At 41.6% G+C, this 20,650-nt stretch overlaps 1 protein-coding gene across 4 annotated transcripts in view; it reads left to right on the top strand.

Annotated features, from left to right (window-relative positions):
• LOC125452341 (cullin-9) overlaps positions 1-20,650 on the top strand; it is a 176,803-nt gene that overhangs the window by 39,676 nt on the left and 116,477 nt on the right. For all 4 annotated transcript variants that reach the window (XM_059645126.1, XM_059645123.1, XM_059645124.1 and 1 more), the window contains exon 5: positions 17,732-17,873. In XM_059645126.1, coding sequence (XP_059501109.1) covers positions 17,732-17,873 — 142 coding nt within the window. The remainder of the gene's footprint in view (positions 1-17,731; positions 17,874-20,650) is intronic.

Here is a 20,650-nt window from a genome sequence, read left to right as displayed (position 1 = left end):
TGGTTTAAAAGTTCCAGATGAGAAGTGTTTGTTCAAGGGGTGATATGACACTGAGGAAAGTCTAACCTCATTTGTGAAGACCCAAGGAAGAGGCAGTCAGATTTTCAGGGCCAGGAACTGAAGCATCTGTTCAATCAAACCATTTAGGATAGGGAAGGAAATTCTCTTTGCTGTGAGTAAAGGAACAAAAGACTGCTGTTCGAATTAATGGGTTTGTAGTTTACTGTGTGTTTAAAATCTTGTATTATATGTAAATAGTTTAGTTCTATTTTTATCACATTTTTGTATGATAAACATCTGTTTTATTGCTAAAACCAAATCTGTAACATTGAATAGTTGTTTCAGTAGTGGATCACTTATTAAATTTGTTTTATTGGACAAGATTTAATTGATTTGTTCAATAGCCATCAGCTGGGGTCATAAACATGAAGAGTAGTTTCTTCCTCCCTATGAAATCATGGTAAAGTTGCAATTGTCCTAGCAGGCCATCATTAGATAGATGACTGCTGATGGTTTAACTTGAGGGTCACCACACTTGAAGCGAGGGCTGAGTTTAAGATGATGGACCTTCTTGGCAACCTCAGCCAGTATGGGAATTGCACCCATGCTGTTGTCATCACTGTGCATTAAATGAGCCAACTGAGCTAACCAACCCCTCCCTATGAGAGAGATTTATGCTAACTGGCAAGTAGTTTCCTGCTTTGTCTCATTTTTTTTTGAATAAAAGTTTTTTATATTTGCTACTTTCCAATGGAAACAAATTTTCCCTGAATCTAGGGAATTTTGGAACATTGGTTTTAATGTTAATTATCTCACCAGACACTTATACAACCTTATGAAGATGTTTCAGACGCAGAGACTCATCGGCTCACTTAGGAGAATGCTACCACCTGCAGCTTTCCCTCCAAGCCACTCCTCATTCTGATTTGGAAATGTATCACTATTCCTTCACAGTTGGGTCAAAATCCTGAAATTCCCACGCTAAGAGCATTATGGGTAAACTACAGCATGTGGACTACAGAATTTTACAAAGACAGCTCACTATCACTTCCTTGAGGGCGACTAGGGACAAGTAATAAATGTTGGATCTTGTGAAGGCAAATGTTGTTCTTGTTCAATTCATCTGACATCTCTTATTTTACATCATTATTTCCCTAGAATTGCTTTCAATAGGAATGATTAACTCTTTCAAATATCAATAGAAGTTCTTATTTACTTGTTTTTATATATTATGAGCTGGCTTTGTCTCAGATTTCTTTTCCCCCCATTAATCTTTTAGTTCACCTTTTTAGTCTAATGTTCTGCCCAGCCTTGTGATCTGCCAGCCATCTTTCTACATGCTTTTTCTTTAACCAGTAGGGCTGCTCCTAAAGCTTGCTAAAAATTCAAGTCTTTAACATCCACCCACTCTCTCATCAATTCTGTTTGTAACTTCCTCCAAGAACTCTAACAGGTTCATCAGACATGCATTCCAATTTACAAATTCTTAATCAGAGCCTTCTTAATATATTTCTGCATCTTCCCAACTTCTGATGTTAGGCTAATATGTCTGTTGCTCCCAGTTCTTCTTAAATAGTGTGGTGACATTTGCTATCTTCTGATCTGCAGGCACATTTCAGAAGCTCAAATTTTGAAGAAATGTTACTTATGCATCCACTATCTCCAGAGTCAAGCTTTCGAGATTCTAGAATGCAGAATATCAGGTCCGGATGATTTCTCTAAAACACCTTTCGCCCTTGTACTAAATCAATTCCTCATTCTGCCTAGTCCATTCAGTCTGAGCAAAGACAGACCCAAAGTAATCGCTTAGCTTCTCTACCATTTCTGTATTTCCTCTTGTAAATCAGTCTGATTTCAGTCTGTCTGTATTGGATCCATATTTGTCTTAGCCAACCTCCCATTTCCCGCAGTTCCATACATAGATGGTCTTGCTGATCTTTAAATGACTTCATTCTCTCCAAGTTGTCCTTTTGTCCTTAATATATTGGTAGAATCCCTTTGGATTCTCTTGAACCCTACATGCCAAAGTGATCTCATGTCCTCTTTTTGCCCTCCTGATATCCCTCTTAAGTAGACTACTACTGCCTGTGGACTTTTCTAGGGATTCACTTGATCCTTGCTGTCTATACCTGACATACTACTTTTTCGTGACTAAAGCCTCAACTTCTCTCGTCATCCAGCAGCCCCTGCACCTACCAGCCTTGCCCTTCACCCTGAAAGGAAAATCCTGTCTCCGGACTCTTGTGATCTCATTTTTGAAGGCTTAGCTTTTTCCAGCTGTCTCTTTATCTGCAAATTTCCACTCCCAGTCAACTTATGAAAGTTCTTGCCGAATACGATCAGATTGGCTTTCTTCCAGTGTAGAGCTTTAACGTTCAAATCCGGTCTATCCTTTTCCATCAGTCGTGTAAAACTAATAGAACTATGGTCACTGGCCCCAAAGTGCTCACCCACTGACATGACAGCCACCTGCCCTGCCTTTATTTCCCAAGAGTAGGTCATGTTTTGCACTTCTGCAGTAGTTACATCCACATACTGAATCAGAAAATTTTCCTGTACACTTAACAAATTCCTCTCCATCCAAGCTCTTAAGGCTTTAGTAGTCTCAGCCTGTGTTTAGAAATTTGAAATCCCCTACCATAACCACCTTGTAATTCTTATAGATAACTGAGATCCCTTTTATGAATTGTTTCTAAATTTCCTGTTGTCTTTGTTGGGGGTGGACTGGATGGAGGGGGAGAGTTGGGGGAGATAGTGGTGGTCTAAAATACATTCCTAATATGATGATCATCCCTTTCTTATTTCTCCGTTCCACCCAAATAATTTCCCTTGATGTCTTCCCAAGAGTTTCCTCCTAAGTACAGTTGTAATATTGTGCCTAATCAAAAACGCCACCCTTGGAGCATCCCACCCAGACCCAACCCCTATAACCAACCTAATCTACACCTCCCTCAACACTACGGGCAATTTAGCATGGCCATTCCACCTAACCTGCACATCTTTGGACTGTGGGAGGAAACCGGAGCACCTGGAGGAAACCCCCACAGACACGGGGAGAATGTGCAAACTCCACACACAGTCGCCCGAGGGTGGGATTGAACCTGCGTCTCTGGTGTTGTGAGGCAGCAGTACTAACACAGAGCCACCTTGATTGCTGTAGATCACAGCAGGTCAGGCAGCATCCATGGAGAGACAACAAGCTGTCGTTTCAGGTCGAGTTGCTCTGACGTGTCTTCTAAACTCAATCTTAGCTTGCATTCTCTCCGTGGATGCAGCCTGACCTGTGATCTCTATGTATGTATTTTCTACTCTGGCCTTGAGGATTTAACATGAGGTAAAAGAGTCAAACAACGTAGTGGTATTATTGCTAGACTATTAGTCCAGAAACCCAGATAATGTCCTGGGTGCATGATTTTGAATCCCACCATGGCAGAAGGTGGAAATTGAATTCAATACAATCTGAAATTAAGACCTTAATGATGGTTAATCCATTGTCAGTTGTCAGAAAAACCCATTTGGTTTGCCAAAGTTGTTTAGGGAAGAAAACTGCCTTTCTTACCTGGCCTAACCTATGCGTGACTCCAGATCCACAGCGATGTGGTTGACTCCTAGTCTGCCCTCTGGACCATAAAGGTCAGTAAATGAATGCCTTGTCAAAGATGCCTTCATCCTATGAATAACTTTTTTTAAAAAAATTCAATAGACAGTGTTGTTGAATACTCCACATACTGCACTTTAAATTGCAATTGCAGACAAAATAGATCCATTGAGGTAACAAAGCGTGAAGCTGGATGAAGCCAAGCAGCATCTCAGGAGCACAAAAGCTGACATTTCGGCCTGGACCCTTCATCGGAGAGGGTTCTGAAATAAATAGGGAGAGAGGGGGAAGCGGACCGAAGGTGGATAGAGGAGAAGATAGGTGGAGAGGGGAGTATAGCTGGGGAGGGGATAGGTCAGTCCAGGGAGGACTGACAGGTCAAGGAAGCGGGATGAGGTTAGTAGGTGGGAAATGGAGGTGTGGCTTGAGGTGAGAGCAAGAACACGTTAGGGAGGTGGGGATGAGCTGGGCTGGTTTTGGGATGCATTGGGGGGAGGGGAGACTTTGAAGCTTGTGAAGTCCACATTGATACCATTGGGCTGCAGGGTTCCCAAGCGGAATATGAGTTGCTGTTCCTGCAACCTTCAGGTGGCATCATTGTGGCACTGCAGGAGGCCCATGATGGACGTGTCGTCTAAGGAATGGGAGGGGGAGTTAAAATGGTTGGCATCATTGTGGCACTGTAGGAGACCCAGGATGGACCATGCCCCTGGGCCTCCTGCAGTGCCACAATGATGCCACCTGAAGGTTGCAGGATCAGCAACTCATATTCGCTTGGGAACCCTGCAGCCCAATGGTATCAATGTGGACTTCACAAGCTTCAAAATCTGACCCCCCCCCCCCCCCCCCCCCACTGCTTCTCAAAACCAGCCCAGCTTGTACTCGCTTCCCTAACCTGTTCTTGCTCTCACCTATCCCCTCCTCCCACCTGAAGCCACACCTCCATTTCCCACCTACTAACCTCATCCCACCTCCTTGACCTGTCCATCCTCCCTGGACTGACCTTTCCCCCTCCCCACCTATACTCCCCTCTCCACCTATCTTCTCCTCTATCCATCTTCGGTCTGCCTACCCCCGCTATTTATTTCAGAACCCTCTACCCATCCCCCTCTCTGAAGAAGGGTCTAGGCCCGAAACATCAGCTTTTGTGCTCCTGAGATGCTGCTTGGCCTGCTGTGTTCATCCAGCTTCACATTTTGTTATCTTGGATTCTCCAGCATCTGCAGTTCCCATTATCCCAGATCTGTTGAGGTTCTCGGGTAAACCCTCCCAGATGATGATTCCGTGAACGAAATCCTGGTCAATTTTTTTTGAGGAGGTAACCAGGAATATTGATGAAAGTAACGCATCTGATAATGGCCTGCATGGATTTTACAAAGGCTTTTGAAAAGGTTCCTCACCATAGTAAGAAAGTAAGATCCCATTGGCTCAAAGGCAAAGTGGGATATTGAATTGACAGTTGGCTGAGTGCCATTAGGCAGAGGATGATGGTAGACATATTTCTGTGACTGACTCACTGTTTCCAGTGAGTTCCGCAAGACTGGGAGCTCGGGTCATTGCTGTGTATCAGACAGCGAGAGAGAGAGAGAGAGAGAGAGAGAGAGAGACCGAACAAACTAATGTTTTGAGCCTCAATGACCTCTCATCAGAATTTGCTCCTCCATTGCAGTGTGTAGTGTGCACCAATGCTGCGGCGTTAAGTATGGGGATATGATTAAGAAGTTAGTTAAATAAAAGGATAACCATAAAATGAAGGCGGATATTAGTGGACGGGTCAGGTGTGCAGAACAGCGGTAAATGGAACACAATCTGGAAAAGTGTCGTGATGCATTTCGGGAGAGGGTGGTTTGGAACTAACAAGGCAAGGAATTATACTGTGAATGGTAGGGTCTTGAAAAGTACTGAAGGTCAGATGGACTTTGGTGTGCATATCCACAGATCTCTGAAGGGAGCAGGCCAGGCAAGTGAGGTACAAAAACAGAAGTTGCTGGAAAAGCTCAGCAGTTCTGGCAGCATCTGTGGAGGCGAAAACAGAGTTAATGTTTCAGGTTTGGTAACCCTTCTTCAGAACTGATCTTTCAGGTTTTTGTTAAGCTAGCTTAGGCATAACATAAAAGGAGGTTATGTCGCAATTGTATAAAATACTAGTTAGGCCACAATTAGAGTTCTAGTCACCACATTTTAGAAAGAATGTGAAGGTGCTGGAAAGGGTACACAAGATTTGCCAGGATGCTGCTTGGGCTGTAGTGTGTTTGCAATGATGCAAGATTGAATAGGCAGAGGACATTTTCCTTAGAGCAATGAGAGTTGAGAGGGCACCTGATAGAATGTGTAAGATTATGACGGGCATGGATAGGAAAGCCAGTCCTCAAATAACAGGAGTTGATAACTAGGGTGCATAGATTTAAGTAAGAGATGGAAGGTTAAGCAGAGAATTCAAGATAATTGTTTCACCTGAAGACAGTGGGACCTTGCTGGGTGAAGTGGTGGTTGAGTCAGAAACTCAATCATTTAAGCAACATTTAAATTTTTGGTTGCATTGCTGTAGCTGCCAGGATTATGGGGCCCAGAGCTGGAAATTGGACTAATATAGTCAGATCTCTTGACTGATTTGGATTGGATGGGCTGAATGACCACCTTCTGTGCTGTAAGTACAATGATTATTTTGTGTGGGATTTCAGTTTTTCACTTTGAAATACCTAACTTCAAAGCTGTCTCCGTATTGGCTCCATCATGGCCTACCTTGATTTCTGCTTTTAGCAAGGTAGATGAATTTCTTCTTCCAAGACCATGTTCCACTGAACTTCCAAAATTACACACCTCTACCTACTCCTGGGAGTAATTCAGCATCTAAATTTCTCAATTACACCAAGTACTTCCTGAAAACTTCCATTTTGAACCACCCCCACCCGCTTCCTAAACTATGTTACATTGAGCTATCAATGGTTTTCAGGACTTTTCTTGCCTAAATTGCCTGGCGTGGGCTTACAGTAATATTTATCATGTTTGTTATATGTTGGCTCCAACACTAATCAGCGGCAAAGTAAGTACCATCTACAAGGTGCACTGCAGAAATTCTCCAAGATTACTTTTACAGCGCCTTCCAAATCTACAACCATGACCATCTAGAAGGTCAAGAACAGCAGATACTTAGGGACACCACCACCTGCCAATTCCCCTGCACTTTAGATTTGGCGCTGTATCACTTTTCCTTCAGTGCTGCTTCAAAATCCGGGAAAGCCCTCCCAAAGCACATTGTGGGTCTTCCTACAGCAAATAGGCTGTCAGAATTCTAGAAGGTGGCTCTTCACAGGCAGGAAAAGGAGTAGATTCACAGTGCTGTTGGGAAGGGCACGTTGAACCCCTCTAATAATTAAATCAAAACAAGAGCACCCAATCTCTTATAAGGGGATCTCTATTCCCGCCACAATAATTAAACCGGAAGCATCCAGAGATGCTCGTCTTGCCTTGCCTAATCTGTTAAAAAGGAGTGGTTAAATGAAAAGAAATCCCTGATATTCACTTCTAAGTAGTTTGTACATCTCAGCAGGTTGGGTGAGTGGACAAATCAATGGCAGATGCAGTATAATTTGGATAAATGAGGTTATTAACTTTGGAAGCAAAAACAAAAAGGCAGATTACAGCCATTCAGACAGCAAATTGGGAGAGGGGAGTGTGCAGCAGGACCTGAGTGTCCTTGTGCAACAGTTGCTGAAGGTGAGCATGCAGGTGCAGCAGGCAGTAAAGAAGGCAAATGGTATATTGGCCATCGTTGCCAGAGGTTGAGCACAGGAGCAGGGATGTGTTATCTTATTGCCCAGGGCCTTGATGAGGCCATACTTGGAATATTGTATGTACTTTTGGCCTCCTTTTCTCAGGAAGAATGTTCTTGCTCATGAGGGAGTGCAGCAAAGGTTTACCAGGCTGATTCTGGGATGGTGGGTCTGACGTGTGAGGAGAGATTGACTAGGTTGGGATTGTTTTTGCTGGCATTCGGACGAATGAGTGGGGATCAACAGGACTGGACAAATGGGCTGGCAGAATTCAAGAAGGTGGCTGGATAGATGCAGAGAGGATGTTCCCGATGGTGGGTGTATCCAGAACCGGGGGTTACAGTATGAGGATTTGAGGTAGACTATTTAGGATGGAGATGAGTCATTTCTTCACCCAAAAAGCGGTGAGCCTGTGGAATTCATTACCTCAGGAAGTAGTTAATGCCAAAACATTGAATGTATTCAAGAGGCGACTGGATACGGCACGTGGGACGAATAGGATCAAAGGTTACGAGGAGCAAGCAGGATTAGGTTATTGAGTTGGTTGATCAGCTGTGATTGTGACGAATGGTCAAACAGACTCAGAACGCTGAATGATCTCCTCTTGCTCCTATCTTGTGTCTATGTTCTTATCTAAGAAGTGACAATTTATTTATTTAACCCTAACAGCCAGCAAATTAACAGAACTACTAACAAATCAAACAATTCCCCCTTAACTACTAACTGTTCCCTAACTGAACAAAAGTCTTCTGGAATGCTGCTTCAATTAATACAAATCCCACTTACAAAAACCCAAATAATAACAAAAATAATTTAAAACTTAGTCTAAAAGTCCATACAGGGTGTGTCTTCAGGAATATTCTGCCTTCTCTGCGGTGTCCCTAGTGATAAATGCCTTTCTTCTCCTGATCCCTTCTGTCAGGGATGTTTTCTCTGAATTCTTCTTTGCTGATTTTTACCTGGAAGTGGCATGGTATCTTTTGAGTAGGTGCTGTTTCCTTGGAGAGCTTAGCGATTTTCTGTGAGAACCAGATATTTACTCTTCAAAATTGCACAAATTTTTTTTTCCAAAAGCTGCTTCCTTTTGTACCTTTGGACGACATAACAATTTTCTTACAATAGCATAGGTCAGAGGTTGTCAAAACCACAAGATTTAAATTCAGTTGCTTTTCAATCTCCAAGTGCCTGGTTTAAATTAATTGGCTGATCTTCAGGCTGGTTGCCAAAGCATCAAAACAAGCCCAAGGTTTCCAGTCACAGCCAAATTGATATGTTTCAATTTCAGAACTGCCTGCACCTCTTCAGCTGCTTGCAAACACATATTTATGGTTAAATCTCCAAGCTTAGAAAAGCACATCACAGCTTAAAAGGGACTATACGCTCATCTCCCCACCTCACCACCACCATTTTTACAAACAAGTTCTGACTTCCTGCCTTCCAATTCCTAAGTATTCTGCACAACTTTGCAACAGGTCATAGCTAGATTTTTTCCACGTGGTCCCAGGTGCCTACTCAAGGTTTACCTTGCTCATCAAGAAACCTTCCACCTCTTTCTGCCTTTTAGAATTCCAAGTAAAGTTGTGTTTTCAAAATAACCTTTGGTTAATCTTGCGTGTTTGTGCAATGATGAAAAGTTGGATAAACTGGGGTTAGTCTTCTGGGTTTCCCCATAATGCAGATCGCAAGAAAATTATATTTACTCTGCACACAATTTCTTTGTCTTAACGTTGATTTTGGAAGCTCTAAAAACAAACCACCTTGGAGGGTTCAATACCATGTGAAGGAGCTGCCTGAGGAATCTGGTACATTCTGAAATGCAAATATAAAGTATTTTGGCATTGTTGCTATTAGATACTGTTTTCACGTAAAATACATCCTAAAATGTGTTTTTAATACACTGATTCATCATCCAAATCTGACTTTGTTGCTCACGTCGACGGCCGTAGTGATCTCTTCCATTGATGTAAGTGTCATAGTACATTGAAAAATGTACAAAAGGTATTGTCAGTCTTAAGTTTTGTGATGTGTTTTAAAACAAGTGACAACTCTGGCTGTTTGAAAAATATGTTTTAGAAATTCGTGAAATTTCTCAGCATCTGTTCCCCTCCACCTGTTCCTCTCCATTGACTGACTCTCTGCCTTAATCCTTCAAGTTTGTTGACCTACCTTGTAGTCATTTTGCATGCTTGGCTTCATTCCCAAAGTTGTTAATGGTGTCATTATGAGAAAGCATATGGTTTTGCATTCGGACAGGACGAATAAAGAATTTGAATAATGTTTAAATGAAAGACTGATAAAGCTGCAGCACAGACGGATTTGGGAGCCCTTGTCCATGAATCTCTCAAAGCTAACATCTAAGTTCATTGGGTAATAAGGAAGGCAAATGGAATGTTGGCTTTATTCCGAAGAGAATGGAGTATAAAAATAAGGAGTTTCTGCTAAAACTGTACAAGGCGCTAGGCAGACCACAGCTGGAATACTGTGAAAAGGTTTTGGTTCCTTACCTAAGGAACGATACACTGACATTGGAGATAGTTCAGACAAGGTTTATCAAACATGGGTGGACTGTTTTAGGAGGACAGGTTGCCTAGATTAGGTTTGTGCTCATTGGAATTTAGAACAGTGAGAGGTGACCTTTTTGAAATCTATTATGGAGGTTGACAGGGTAGATGCAGAGAATTTTTCTGTTGTGGGACAGTCTAGGACCAGATGGCATAATCTCAGAATTAGGGGTCACATGTTTAAAATACTTGAGTTGGTTGATTCACAGTCAGGGGTTGTGAATCTGTGGAATTCTTCTACTGCAGTGAGGTGTCCATGCTGGGCATTAAGTGTGTTCAAGTTATGACAGACAGATTTTCTAAATTGGTAAGGGAATGGAAGATTGAGGAAAGGACAGATAGGTGGAGTTGAGGGTTATCAGATCAGGAGTGATATCACTGGGGGAGCCCACTCAATGAGCTGAATGGCCTACGCCGGGTGTGTCTATGGTCTTTAACTCAGCAGTTTTAAGAAGCTGTCATAACAGAAGTCAAGAGTTCAGGGTATTATTAGATTCTTAAAGGCTTAAATTTTGCAAGATTGAAGTAATTTCCATTAAAGTACCTGACACCTGAGGGCTGTACATAGTGCACCTGGATGAATATGGCAATGAGAGATACACTGGGGAGTTGGTGGGGATGCATGGGTGATCAGAGGGACTGTGGGCTTGCAAAAAGGTTGTCAAGGTAGATTTAACTCCTATGAGGAGCTGGATTGTTGTGATGGAGAATGAGGCAGGAATTTACCTGGTCTACCTTTGCACTCATGCTGTTCATGTAAACCGTTGTTTCTTAAAATGCACAGCCAACCTAACCCCTGTGTGAAATGATAAAAAATCCCAGATAGCCACATGGGTCAGGTGTCTATTTTAGGAAATCTTAATGCGCTCGGGTCAAATTCTTTGAGTCCATAGGAAAACCCACCTCCTGTCTTTTTTTGCAAGAGACTTTGTTTAATGAAACACTTTGGGAGTCATGTTGCAGTAAATGCAAATTATTCCTTTGTACAGTTCAGCTATGTTCAAGACTGTGGCTTTTCTAAACTTTGGGCATCCGCCAAAGAGGTTGTGTACGTTGTGTAGGTGCTGCATGGAGACAGCACAGAAACTGAAGGAGACGATTTAGTTCATTGAACCTGTGTTAGGTTCGTTTTTCGGAGACCCTCACAGATGTGATGCCACAGCAAGACATTGACCTGGCTACAAAAACACAATCCTTTGTTATCAAGCGAGTACAACCTGTGGAGGATCACTGTACACAACCTGGCACAGAGTGCTGAGTTCTGTAAGCGATTCTCCCCGAACAGCGGACAGTCCCTGCTTTTTATCCTCTATTTTGGCTGATACAGAAAATAATGACACATTTGGAACATAGAGAACAGGATATAGCACTGATCGTTCATTCACAAAGTGACTGATAACGACAGAATGCGATTTCAAGCCGCCGAAGTGTCTGGCTTGAACAAAGGTCACTGACGTGGCCACTTCAGTAGAAACAGAAGCTTCACCCCTTCACAGAATTACTGAAGTCTCGCACCTTTACAAACATTTCCTACCCAATCCTATTCGGGCAGGAAGTTTAAGATAGTTTCCACATACCCCTGTGTAAGAAGATAAGGAGCATAAAAATTAATGGGATGTTATCCCACTAACATCTCATTGCACAGTCTTTCGGCGAGATCATGGATGATCTGTGACTAAATTTCACACGTTTTCATTTTAATCACTATTCAATCATATGTCCTGAATCCCTTTGCCGCCTTGTTTAACTGATTATTCAGCTCAGGTTTAAAATTAACGCTGAGCTGGTACCATTTGTGAAAAAGCTCTCCTTTTGTTGGGAAAGTGTTCCCTAATTTCACTCTTCAAATGTTTGGCTTTTACACTGTTCCCTATCGAACAGTATGAAAGATACCATAGGCCCATCAAGTCTGTACCACTCAAAATACATTACTGCCTAGTCCCACTTCCCAGCACTGGACCCATAGCCTTGAATATTATGGCAATTTAAGTGCTCATCCTAGTACTTATTTAAATGTTGAGTTACCTATTTCAGCTACCCTCCCAGGCAGTGCATTCCAGACTCCTCCACCCTCTTAGTGAGGGAGTTTTCCCTGAAATCTTCTCGAATTCTCCTGCCTTTCACCTTGGAATTATGCCTGCTGTTATTGACCCTTCAACTAAGGGCAGCAGCTGATTTTTATCCGTCCTGTCTGCGCCCCTCGATCTTCATCTCTACCAGGCCCCATCTTGATCTCTCCGCTCCAAAGAAAACAGCCCAATCTTACCTAGCCTCTCTTCATAGCTGAAATGCTCCATCCCAGATAGCATCTTGGTGAATCTACTCTGCACCCCCTTCAGTACAATCGTATCTTTCCTATAGTGTGGTAACCAGAACTGCGCAGCACTCCAGCTGTGGCCTAATCAAAATTCTGTACAGCTAGTACAATGACCTCCCTGCTCTTACAATCTGTGTGACAACTAATAAAGGCAAGGGTTCAGTATGCCAACTTTACCACCCTATTAATCTGTCCTGCCGCATTCAGGAATCTGTGGGCTAGCACCTCAAGATCCCTCTGTTCTTCTGTTTCCTCGTGTCTTACCATTTATACTTGAGTACTCCCTTGTCTGGTTCCTTCTTCCAGGATATGTCACCTCATATTTATCAGGATTAAATTTCATCTGCCACTAATCTACCCATCTAACCAATCCGTCTGTGTCCTGCAAACATCATCCACCTCACTGGTCAATCTTTGTGTCATTCGCAAACTCATAACCCCCTTCAAACTACCCAGCCACTGGAAAGATTATCTACCTAACGCTATCTGTTCCCCTTGATAGTGAAACTTGGGTTAAATTGTCCACAATAATCTTAATTGGAAACAATGACACCTTCCTTTGTGTGACCTTGCCTCATAACTTCACCCTTTAGTTCACGATACCGTGTTGGAAAATCTCTGCTGCAGACCCTGTATTTATGATATCCTCCTTAGCATCTTGTGCTGAGAACTGCTTGAAATATCTTGGATGTAGTGTAGCCAGGGGTTTGTAAAATTGGAACATCAGTTCTACCTCCTCGTGTCCAAATTTGCTAGACATCAAGGACAGCAGCCCATTATCCTTTTTTGATTGTTGTTTGAACTTTTTCATGACATTCAAAAGCGAATTAGATAAATATTCGAAGGGAAAAAGTTTCAGGTTATGAGCCAAATGAAGCAGTGGGACTAATTTGAACCATCATTGATGGGCTAAATGGTCTTCTGTGTTGTGTCATTGTACGATTGATCATTGTTTCAATTTACTGCATGGTGTAGATTTAAAAACTAGAACTACTAATACTTGTTCAAAGGCAAGCAGTCCTTTGAAAAATTTAAACTGTAATGAATTTATCTTGGAACATATGGAAGAACTCCAATTAAATTTGATGCATACAAGAAATGTATACATTTCTTTGTGCTGTTATCTAGCAGAGTGTAGCTGTGGAGCAGAACCAACTTTAAAACTGGTTTATACAATCCAGATATTAGTGATCAGCTAACACGTGAGCAATGTAGCTGGTTCATATTTCCTCTCAACTGTCCATACTGCCCATTATCCAAAGACGATTCATTCTGGAAATTGTGTAATTATGGATGTTTGGCATGAAATGCTGTTGCCTTGTAGCTGACATTTGACATCCGATCATTTCCTAAAAAATAATTAAAGGACAGTATTGGAGAATTTTTTAAGCCATGTTTGGGGTTTTTATAAAAGTGCCAATAATAAAAGCTAGTTGGTCAATGTTGGTAACAAACTGTTCAGGTTAGACAATGAAGGCAGCTATTAGTGAAATGATTTAAAAATTTGGGATGTTCAAGTAACTAGAGCTAAAGGAACATGAAACTCTTTGTGTAGCAGCAAATTAAAGGTAAAAGGAAAGTTACTGTTGTCAACAAGGATTGTAGAGCTGTGCTTTCATTGGAGAGAGGGGAGTAAATGACTGGTAATTTAACCTGGTGGCCACCACACCTCTGGTGAGGGGAGGGGCCGAGAAAGACAGTCCTTTATTATAACCTTAGCCAGTGCTGGAATTTACAGTTAAAGGTATACAGTCATGTCATACAGTACAGAAAGATCCTTCAGCACAACTTGTCCGTGCTTACCAGATATCCCAATGGAACATCGTCCCATTTGCCAGCTTTGGTTCACGTCTTTCTAAACCTTCCAATTCATATACCCATTAAAATGCCTTTTAAATGTTGTAATTGTACCAGCCTCCACTACTTTCTTTGGCAGCTTGTTCCATACACCCATCACACTCTGCACGAAAATGCTAGCCCCTCAGGTTCTTCCAAATCTTTTCCCTCTCACCATAAACCTATGCTTTTTAATATTGCCCTCCCTTACCCTCAGAAAAAAGACTGGCTATTCACCCTATCCAGGCCTCTCATGATTTTATGTATATAAAAGGGTGCGAAATTTAAAATTAGGATGTTGCTAATACCTGTGCCAACTGGAGTTCTGAATGTGTAACTCAGATTGGTAGGGGAGATGTGGGTTTCAATTCCTAGTACACTGGAGCAGTGCCACTGGGATGGATTTCACCTGAATTGTACTGCAGCCCATCTCCTGTCAAATCGCAGAACTAAACTTATTGAAAGAATTTGTGTAGTCTTAGGGAGAGTTAGAAAGCTAGAGTGAACAAGGGCAAAAGTGCAGGGTAACGATGGGCAGTGCACAAATGTAAGTACAAATTAGATCAGAGTAAGGAAAAACTGTGAAAACAAAATTTGAAACATTATTAACAAAATAAATGCATTGATAGCAGAAATAACCGACTAGCTTATAAAAACAAATAGCTGCAGAAATAGAAAATAAAACAAAGTGCTAGAAAAACTCAGGGAAAGTGCATTTAACGAGTAAGAAGCATTTAACATTTCAAGTGTAATATAGCTCCTTGTTGGAGCTTGTTAAAAGGCACATTATTGTTATAAGGTGACCTAGGTTGTGACTTGAACATGTTGATAAAGGCCGAGATTGGCACAACAGTGAGAAGAATGGCCTTGGTTCAGAAGTTCAAGAAGTGGAATCAGCTTGAATGGAAATATGTAATGAAATAAAGGCATAATGGCTAATGTCCTGGCTCATGGGTTTAAATCTCACCAGGATAGCTGGTAAAATTTAAATTCCATTTGAAATAATACATACCTGAAGCTTATAGCTCATCTCCATGATGGTGACAAATACAATTGTAAAAAAAAATCTGGTGCACTAAAGTTTTTTTTAAGAAAGAAACCAGCCATCCTTGTCTAATCTGACTTCCATGTGATGCCAATCTTGTAGCATGTGGTTGACTTTTAACTGTCCTGTGAAATTTAGGTTACTTTGCATGCATTCCTTAAATTTAAAAAGACATATTGTAAGACATCTATTGTCATAAGGTGCTAAAATTTTACCTTGTTTTGGAGCCACTTTATATTTAATGACAAAAAAGCTGCCGATGTTGGAAATCTAAAATAAAGTGCTGGCGAAATTCAGCAAGTCTGGCTCCCGTTTACCTACTTTACAACAGTAACTACACTTTTAAAAAAAAACACAAATTTGGCTGTAAAATACTTTGATAAATGAAAATGTGTTTGTGATATTTTGCAATCTGTTACAACATTAAAGATACAATATAAATGCAGAGATAACAAGGTGTAGAGCTGGATGAACAGAGCAGGTCAAGCAGCATCAGAGGAGCAGGAAAGCTGACATTTTGGGCCTAGACCCTTCCAGGGCCCGAAACGTCAGCTTTCCTGCTCCCTGATGCTGCTTGACCAGCTGTGTTCATCCAGCTCTAGACCTTGTTATCTCAGATTCTCCAGCATCTGCAGTTCCTACTGTCTCTGAAACAATATAAATGCAGGTTGCTTAGAAGAGTTATCACTGTTGTAGGATGTTAATGGTTTCAGTTGCAAAATATCAATTGACTTATTACAGCACCTGTATTTTCCAAGCTTCTGCATGATTCTGAAGCTTGCAGGACATTCTAGATATTTTCCTCCATAAGCAGTAAACACACTTGTCTATCCTATTTCAAGAAATCAGGTTACAATCCACCAAGTTTATTTGAAAATGCAAGCTTTCGAAGCTCAGCTCCTTCCTCAGCCATAGTGTGAGAGAGAGGATAAGACACAATTTAAAATTGGCTTTCCTCCAGTTGAGAACTTTGATTTCCGGCCGATCTTTGTCTTTTTCCATCATGTCAATTTCAGGACCACTCGCCTCTCTTGGAGTTCCTTCTACTTATTAAAATGCTGTCTTGGATTGGAAACCTTTCCCATTATGACTACCTCAGTTAATGTTGGGGTGGTTGAAATCCCCTGCTAATATTACCCAATTACATTAACACTTCCCTGAAATTTATTTGGATATCTGATCTGTTTCTCTTCAATGGTTAGGCATATAGTACACTTCTGCTGGCTTTTTAACTTCTGCATCCATCAATTTATCTGCTTATGTTGAAATTCTACGCTGTTGTCCTCACAGTTTGTCATGCTTTCAAATTTTGTATCAAATGCAAACTTGGTATACACTCATTGTCCGTATCCACAAGGGTTCCGTTCCTGAGAACCTCTGTGAATGATGGAAATTTGAGTGTGTGTAGCTTGTTAAAAATAGGTTAAAAATCGCAGATATGTGTCTTTAGCCAGCAGATGTTGATTTTTGTTGTTACTTACCTTTTGGCGTGGATAGGTGAATTCACACTTTGTGATTTTATGGATACAGAGGATGTTACTGTATGTCAAGTAAAGCAGGGAGCTCAATACAAGTCATACGCAAGTCCATTATAAACTTTGCACCAGCCCAAAAAAAATTCTGTAACCACTTCATCTGTTTCTTATCCCTTAGTCAATTTTGTAACTGTCCCTTTTTATCCCATCAGCTGTAACTTTTCTTGTATCAGTGTGGGATCATATCAAAAGGCTTCTGGAAGTCCTTGAGTACCACACCAATAGCATTAGTTTGATTAGCCCCTTCTCTTACCTCCTCAGGAAACTCCAGCAAATTAGTTCAACATGATTGACTTCTAAGGGGCGGCAATGCTGGCTGCCCTGATCAACCTACCTTTTTCCATGTGACTGCTAGCTCTATCCTGAATCATTGTTTTTCGATGTTTCCCATCACCGAAATGAAACTGACTGGCCTGGTCTGTAATTTCTTGGCTTCACTTTGCAAGGCTTTTAAAACAACTGCATGATATTTACAATTCTGCAGTCTTCTGGCTTCTTTCTTGAGTCTTGGGCAGACTGAAATATTAATGCTAGCACTGCTGCCATTTTCACTCTGTCTCCCTTCAAGATCCTTGGATCCGTCCAATCCAACACCAGTGCCTTGTCAGCTTTAAATGCCAACAATATACCCAATACTTCCTCCTTCTCAGTTTTGTACCTTTTCCAGTGACTTTCATTCTCTGACAGTGACCTCAGAAGAATCCATTTCCATAGCATTCACTCACGTATTTATGGGATCCCCCACCGATGCCACCACGTGTCCATGTGTACATCTCCTTGGTCCCTGAACAGCTATGTTCCTCTTTTTACCAGTTTTAACTGCTGATACGTCTTTGGAGACTTTGGTTTAGGAGGGTTTCAGCTACTTTGTGTCCTTCTAGTGTTGGTTTATCTTTATTGAGAGGGTGTGGAACTCTGTTTTAAGGATTTGGCGTTTTTTGAAATTCATCAGTTCTGATCCAAGTGAATTTTTATTTGTTCTGGATGAGAGCATATTGTGTGGTGGCTGCCTGAGAGATGACTGGATCCTGATTATTCATTCATTCAGTTGTTCCCTTATTTTTAGGTTTTCTGGCACCAGTTAAGTAGAACATATTGGGTGCACTGGCACATGATTGAAATCATTGGGGATGGAACAAGTGGACAGGTGGAGAAGGAATCGCAGGAGAAAGCTTCGTCGCTGACTGAAAACCTTAAACTAACAACAGGTAACTGTATCAACAAATGAACATGCGAAAGATGCAATTTGCCTTGAAGGAGTTCCCTGAGGGAAATTGAAGGCAGGCAGAACCTTTGAGGAATGCAGAAGATAGCAGGAAAAAAACTCAAGGAATTAGGGCAAAAAGGGTCTATGAAATGTCCTTAGCAAACAGAATTAAGGAAAATAGTAAGACATTTTATGAAGAGTAAGAGGGTAGCCAGGGAAAGGGTAGGTCCACTCCAAGACAAAGGAGGGAATTTGTGTGTAGCCAGAGGAAGTGGGTGAGGTCCTTAACGAATCCTTGGCATCAGTATTCACAAAGGAGGAGGACATTGTGGATGGTGAGCCTCGAAAGGAATATGTTGATATTCTAGGGCATGTCAGTTGACAAAAGGAAGTGATGTTGGTGATTTGAAAAGTAGTAAGGCAGAGAAGTCCTCAGTAACCAGTTGGGATCTATCCCTGTGTACTGAGGGAGAGAAGAACTTCCTGGGACCTTGTATGAGATCTTTTGTCAGAATGAGAGATCCCAGAGGACTTGAAGAGGTACTGTTATTCTTTTAAGGGCAACAGGGATAATGTGGGAAATTACAGGCTGGAGAACCTTGCATCAGTGATAGGGAAGTTATTGGAAAAGCTACTTAGGGACAGAATTTACTTGCGTTTGGAAAACGTGGACTTATCGATAGGCAGCATGGCTTTGTATGATGGAGGTTGACTCTCAAACTTGTTTTTTTTTGAAGGAGTGACAATGATGATTGAGGACAGGGCAATAGATATTGTCTACTTAGATTTTAGTAAGGCCTTTGACAAGGTCCATCGTGGCAGGCTAATACAAGAAGTGAAGTCACATGGGATCTGCATTGAGCTGGGAAGGCGGATACAGAACTGGCTTGGTGATGAAAGGCAGCGAGTAGCAGTGGAAACTGACTGATGTTCGACAGGGATCAGGTGCTCTGAGTAAGTTTGCAGACAATCCAAAGATTGGTTGGGAAGGGATCTACCGCTTGTGAGGAAGATTGCTGGAAGACACAGTTCTGAGGAAGGGTCACAATCTGAAACGTTAACTGATTTTTCTCCACAGATGCTGCCAGATCTGCTGAGCTTTTCCAGCAGTTTGTTTTTGTTGCTAGAGTATACAGCAGGATGTGGATAGGCTGGAGACTTGGGTGGAAATATGGCATGGAATTTAATCTGGACAAAAGCAAGCAGATGCAGTTTGGAAGGTGTAATGGCAGAACGTTTCATAGCGTTAGTCCAGAGTGATCTTGACGTACAGGTCCATAGTTTCCTGAAAGTGGCGGTATAAGTGGATAAATTGGCCATGAAGACGTATATAGCATTCTGGCTTTCATTGGTCAGGGTATAGATTGGCTAGTCATGATGTAGCTGCATGGAACACTAGTTAGGCCACATTTCGAATATTGTGTACTTTTCTGGTTGCTGCACTACTAGAAGGATGAAGAGGCTTTGGAGCGGATACAGAAAAGATTTACCCTCCAACCCAGGCAATATCCTGGTATCAATTTTGAGGAGAAATCAGACAAACTTGGTTTGTTTTCATTATGTGTATCAGAATCTGATAAAAGTTTACAAATTTGAGGCATGAATAGAAAGGATATTGGGTCTTTTTCCCAGGGTAGAAATTACAATTATTAGGAGGCATAGGTTTAAGGCAAAGGGGAGGTTTAAAGAAGATGTAAGACACAATTTTTTTTAAAAGCGAGGGTGTTAAGTGCCTGGAATGTACTGCCAGAGGAGCTGGTAGAAGTAGGTAAAGTAGCAACATTTAAGAGGCACCTTGACAGATGTATGAATAGGCAGGGAATAGAGACGTATGGACTGCATAGAGGCAGTCTTGTGTTTTAGTTTAGAAAGGCACCTTCTTGGTGCAGGCTTGGAGGGCTAAAGGGCCTGCTCTTGTGATGTACTGTGCTTATTTTTTGTTGTTTGCTGGGAGGAGACCTAATTGAAATTTTTTAGGGGGTTTAACAGGTTATGTGCAAAAAGGTTGTTTCCATTGTGGACTATCTAGGATCAGGGCACGTAATCTTAAAGTAAGGCATTGCCCAGTTTGGGGACAGTTGAAAAGGAGTTTCTTCTGAGCGTAGTAAATCTGTGGAATACTTTATTTCAAAGGGCTGTCAAGGTTTGTTTGTTGACTAAACTCAAGACTGAGAGATTTTTAAATCAGCAAGATTATGGGGGATAAATCAGGAAAATGGATTTGAGGATTATCAGATCAGCCATGATCTCATTGAATGGTGGAATAATCTTGATGGGATGAATGGCGTACTTCTGTTCCTCTGTTGTATGAAACGTGGTGAAATTGCCATCACTAGGTAACTGGTAACGAGCAGAATGATGTAGCTGCAAGCTGAAGTGACCATTGGTCCTGATGGACGACGACATAATCTCTTGAAAGAGGTGATTAATGAGGTTGTGGATGCAATATTCATAGTTTTCCAAAATATGATCAGTTCTGGAGATGCTCCATCAGATTATAAAGTAACAAATAACTCCTGTTTTTAAGTTGAGATGGGGGTGGCAGAAAAACAGAAAATTAAAATTAATCATTATGGAGGCTATAGCTGGGTACAAACTTAAGACAATCTCATCCATTTCTGGTGTCTTCTCAACTTCAAGTGCTGACAGGTTGTCCATTACCGACTCCTTATCAGCTTTAAAGCATTTATGACTGAGTTTCTTCTTCTATGACCAGAGCCTCGGCAGCATTTGCTTCATGGATTAAAAACAAATGCAAAATATTCCTACCTCCCCACC

The sequence above is a fragment of the Stegostoma tigrinum genome, chromosome 4 (assembly GCF_030684315.1).
Source record: "Stegostoma tigrinum isolate sSteTig4 chromosome 4, sSteTig4.hap1, whole genome shotgun sequence".
In the NCBI taxonomy this organism is placed as follows: Eukaryota; Metazoa; Chordata; class Chondrichthyes; order Orectolobiformes; family Stegostomatidae; genus Stegostoma; species Stegostoma tigrinum.
The sequence above is the reverse complement of the archived record's forward strand: the minus strand, read 5'-3'. Positions and strand labels throughout refer to the sequence as shown.